Raw genomic sequence first — 4,807 nt, 5'->3', positions numbered from 1 at the left:
TAAAGAATAAATATTGATCTTTGCTTACCTTTGATGTTTCACCGACTGCTGCACAGTTGGATTGGGGTTGTGCTACTGAAGATAATTGTGCCCTGTCTCGCAAGACTCGTTGAGAAGGAGAACTGTCATCTTCAAGTTTCCTCTGTTTTGCACCTATCAGAAAAAAGGAATAATGGTGATATTGAAAAGTTTAAAAAAATCTTTTGGCATATATGCTTTATGAAAATTTTTACGTACTTTTTTCCGTAGTGTTGGTGGATTTGCGCTTCTTTCCACCTTTATTTGAGCTCTGGTTCTCTTTATCTTTGCCTTTCAAATGATCTTGCATGAATTTTGGCATTGAAATCCTAACACCTGGAAAAAAAATTAAGGATTATTAATATGTAAGAATTATGAATGGATCAAAAACTATACATATGAAATAATGTCAATTATACTTACCAGATTTTAAACTCTTCTCGTATCTGATTTTTTGATTCCGATAAGAAAGTTTCTGCAAAGGTGGCATTCCATCAAATTTCTTGGCAGAGAAATAAGGAGCAATATCTTCATAATCAGAGCCATCAGAGCTCTGTGAGAACTTGGAGCTCTCCTCACTACTCATTCTGACTAGCTAAAGAAAAAACAATACAAAATTAACAATATATCATAATTTATGTAAAAATAAGTTTGCTCATTAGTTAAGAAACTTGTTTTTCCCCCCAAACCACCCGTTTTAGCTCGGGCCAAGGGCTTTGGAAGGGGACTGCATGGCGGGGAATGTTCCTCCATTAAGGGGGATAAAATGCCTGAATAAGGGGCCCGGATTATGATACCATTCAAAGAGGGGACCAAAATTAAGCCTCTAACTCCTGGCCATCCGGCCCTGGCCCAAAGCCCAATCATTAGAAACGTTCTAGGAAAAAAAGGAGTGTCCAAACCAACTGGGAACCAACTCATCAAATCGTGACCATAAAGACTCATTGACCGGATAGAGAAAAACATGGCGGTTTTACTTGCCCTTTTTGACATAGTTCTTAGGACCAAACGAACGGTACTCGAACGGTACTATGTTTGGCTGCTACAGCGAGGTCACTGTTCGTAAGAATTATAATGGATCTTTACTCTTTGCTTTGCTGCCAACTATCTGGGAACGAGACTTTGATTTGGATCAATTCGGTTTAATTATTTTCAAATGGGGTCACTGACCAGCTAGAAAGCGCGTTTCTCTCCGGTCGGCACGAATTGATATGTGGTCACGTTCAAAGGACGAAATGGTTCGCAAGTATATATAAAAGTTTGTTGCTGAAGGCACTCAAAAAACAACGTTAAATTCTCAGCACCGCTATTTACTTACTTGGTTTGTTAATTGTCAGTTAGTTTTAATTCTCTCGCCCGCGTGATTTGACGATCTCGCAACTGTCCTCGAATATTCGGCCTATGTTCTTTGGATCCGGAAATGCATTGCAGTTATTCTTCTTCCGTACAGCAAACGGGAGTTGGTTATTCACAGATACCTCCCCCCCCCCCCCATCCGAAAAAAGTGAGGGATGTCTGTTTGGACGTCGAGGGTAAACGTAAACTGAAAGCCTGGTTTTGTGTGTCTAAATCTCTTTTGATGCGATGTGGTATGGCAAAGATAAAAGAGGAAATGTGATGTGAGCGATGACATTTTGATTTGTAACAAAAATAATTTGACAGAATTTGAGGTAAACAAAAGAGGTTTTTTTAAATTTCAGACTGTATTCTATTTTTGATTATAGTACTTTGGGTTCAAAACGGAGGGGGTGGGCGATAGAAAAGTGGAGCTTTAATGCGGTTGTTTTGTGGTAGTAAATTTGGTGAAAGTTTCTTTGTTTTGTTAAACAGGTTTTCGTCAGCATGGGAGTCGCAGTGGAAGTGTGGCGGGCACGAATCGGCAACTTTAACCATGGACCTTCTTCGGTTTCGTCCAATGCACATCTCTTTGCTGGTCTCACTGACTGTGGAGCCACTCTCTCTATGTGTTTAGCTCTTGTGAACATTCTGTTGTTGATTGGGTGTGTTGAAGCCAATCCTGGCCCAATTGAAGCTAAGTGCACTAAGTGTGAAGAAGTTTTTCATTCTGTTGTGACCTATGCTGAACATCAAGCAGTGCATTCCCTTGACAACAACAGCAAGTCGTTTCCTTGCTACAAATGTGGAGAACCATTTTGGACAGTTAAAGCTTTTAGTGTGCACTTTTCACGAAAGCACTCAGAACGGCTCTCAGCGCAGCCCTCAGCACAGCCCTCAGCACAGCCCTCGGAAGCATCAACATCAAAGGAGAGAGACCCTGATCACTTTGCTGATGTACTCGGTGTTACATATCGGTGTTCAGAAGTAACTTGTCAAGAAACCTTTCGAACTAAAGAGCTCCTTCGCAAGCATGTACTTCAACATCTCAGGAAAGGATATGTTGTCATCTGTCCCATTCGTCCGTGTCCAGAGAAATTCACCAAGGTTTCTACCTTCCAAAGTCATTTTACTAGGTTTCATGTCAAGAAAGTTGATGATCAAGCACAGCAAGTGGCAGCAGATGAATCTGGCATTACGGCGGAGGAAGAGGAAGAAGATGAGGATGAGGACTTCGATTCAGATCAAGAAGATGATGAGCATAACGAAGACACCAGTAATGATGACTTTGAAAATTTGAGGCACGACCCAGAGAAAGATAATGTGTACCCGGATAGTAGAGTGAGGGATCTGATAGTGAAGTTTTACCTATGGCTTGAGGGAGTGTTGCTAATACCAGCTACAAAAGTCCAATCCATTTCAGAAAAAATTGCTCTAATGTGTGAAATATCTCATCATCGTATGAGACTTGCCCTCCACGCAGAGCTGTCAAAAGCTGGTCTTGATCAGGCAAAATGTGAACAAGTAACTGCTGCTGTTTTGAAGAAGGATTTATTGTATGCCACTCACCATAAGGGTAAAGATGTTGTTGACATCACAACAGAACACATGCGTAAAAAATTTTACAAGCAGAAGTGTGCTATGTTGGACCCTGAACAAATCTGCTTGGGTCCTAATGATACTGGAAAGAGGAGGTTTGCTCACTTTATTTCTATTAAACAAACTCTGAACATAATGTTTACAGATCCCTCCATCCGAAAGCTTGTCCAAGATTCATTTAAACGTCCTGCAACTAAAGGTATTTATCAGGACTTTACTGATGGGTCGACTTTCACAAAACATCCAGTCTGTGGGCTTATGGACAGCATTCAATTGATATTTTTTCAGGATGCATTTGAGTTTTATCCATTAAGTCCTATAGCAGGGTCATACAAGTGTGTTGGATTTTATTTTGTACTAGGAAACATGCATGCAAACAGTAGATCCAAAGTTGATGCTGTTCAGCTTGCGTTCCTTGTAAAGGAAAAGGATCTTAAATTTTTCACACCTGAAGTTGTTTTGGAAAAACTAATTAATGAGCTGAAGGACCTTGCAGAAAACGGAATTGAATTTGATGGCAAAAAGGTACCTGTAGTTGTAACTCACATGTGTGGGGATAACCTTGGCCAGCATTTCATCGGTGGATTTCTTGAAAACTTCCGAGCTCATTATGCATGCCGTTTCTGTCAAGCCAAGAAAGAAGAAATCCTGAAGAACCCCAGCTTCACCATGCCCTTCCGTAAACCTGAAGAATATGATAAAATTGTAGGCAACCTTAACCCTGAGGATCCTGATGATCACGAGAAAGGTATCAAGAAACCCAGTGTACTGAACAACATCCCTTTCTTTCACGTCTGCACCCCGTCCCTCCCCCCTTGTGCTGCCCATGACATCCTGGAGGGCACAGCAAAAAAAGACTATGCTTTATTTCTTCGGTACTTTGTTGAAGTCAAGAAATGGATTTCAATATCAACTCTCAATAGAAGAATTTCGAACTTCAAGTGCCTTGGCAGGGACTCAGCTGACTCCCTTCTTCAATTAGATCCTCTTCTAAAGAAAATTAGAGGTCATGCATCTGAGGTATGGCTCTTTGTAAGACTATTTCCATTTCTGCTGGGTGACAAAGTGCAAGATTTAGAAGACCCAGTATGGAAATTATGTCTTTTGTTGAAGTCTGTGTGTGAGTATGTATTTGCTCCTACAATATCAGAGATCCAACTGGTCAAGTTAAAAGGTTTGATATTTCAATATGTTGAGACAAGGGCCAAACTTTTCAATGCCGATATGCAACCAAAGCATCACTATATGTGCCACTACGCCGAACTTACAACATTTTTTGGTCCCTTGATAAGACTTTGGACGATGAGGTTTGAAGCTAGACACGTATTTTTCAAAAATGCTGCCCAAGCTTCCAACAACTTTAAGAACATAACTGCAACCTTGGTCTCAAAATATGTTCTGAACTTTGCTTACAAGTTTACAGGCAACATGTGCACATCAATTTCTTTTCGCCCTCAAGATGAAAGTAATCTTACTCAGGACCTTTTACCAGAAATTGTTGACCTAATTCCAGACCCATCGGAACAGAGAACTCTGAAGTCTGTAGATATTTATGGTATCAAATATGAGCCTGGACTCTGGCTCATTTTAGGAAGTACCAACAAAGATCTAAAAGTGGGTGAAATCCTTCTAGTCTTATACAATGGGAAAGAAGTAAACTTCATTGTAAAGATTCACAAGGCCATCAATTCCAACCAGGGCTTTTATGCTATACAGCCTGAAGCTTCTGTATTGGGCTTAACTCAACTAAAGGACCTTGTTGATTACTATCCCCTTCCAGCCTACATCTTTCAGTCGAAGCTTTGTCTCACACTAAAGCACACCAACCCATCAATGGACTCAATATGATTGTCAC

At 40.5% G+C, this 4,807-nt stretch overlaps 2 protein-coding genes across 2 annotated transcripts in view; one reads left to right on the top strand and one right to left on the bottom strand.

Moving 5' to 3' along the window:
* The window catches only part of LOC127749960 (uncharacterized), a 2,022-nt gene extending 536 nt beyond the window's left edge, over positions 1–1,486 (bottom strand). The window contains exons 1-3 of the mRNA XM_052270150.1: positions 442–1,486; positions 238–354; positions 29–153 (exon numbers count right to left, since the gene is read on the bottom strand). Coding sequence (XP_052126110.1) covers positions 29–153; positions 238–354; positions 442–604 — 405 coding nt within the window. The 5' untranslated portion in view covers positions 605–1,486. The remainder of the gene's footprint in view (positions 1–28; positions 154–237; positions 355–441) is intronic.
* A 374-nt stretch (positions 1,487–1,860) lies between these two features.
* On the top strand, positions 1,861–4,800 carry LOC127749958 (uncharacterized). Its single transcript, XM_052270147.1, has one exon. It carries the CDS (start codon positions 1,861–1,863, stop codon positions 4,798–4,800), a length of 2,940 nt encoding a protein of 979 aa, XP_052126107.1.
* The last annotated feature ends 7 nt before the right edge of the window (positions 4,801–4,807 follow it).

This window comes from Frankliniella occidentalis, unplaced genomic scaffold (assembly GCF_000697945.3).
Source record: "Frankliniella occidentalis isolate FOCC.00 unplaced genomic scaffold, Focc_3.1 Scaffold112, whole genome shotgun sequence".
Taxonomy (NCBI): Eukaryota; Metazoa; Arthropoda; class Insecta; order Thysanoptera; family Thripidae; genus Frankliniella; species Frankliniella occidentalis.
Note: the sequence above shows the minus strand (reverse complement) of the source record. Positions and strands in the feature narration are given on the sequence as shown.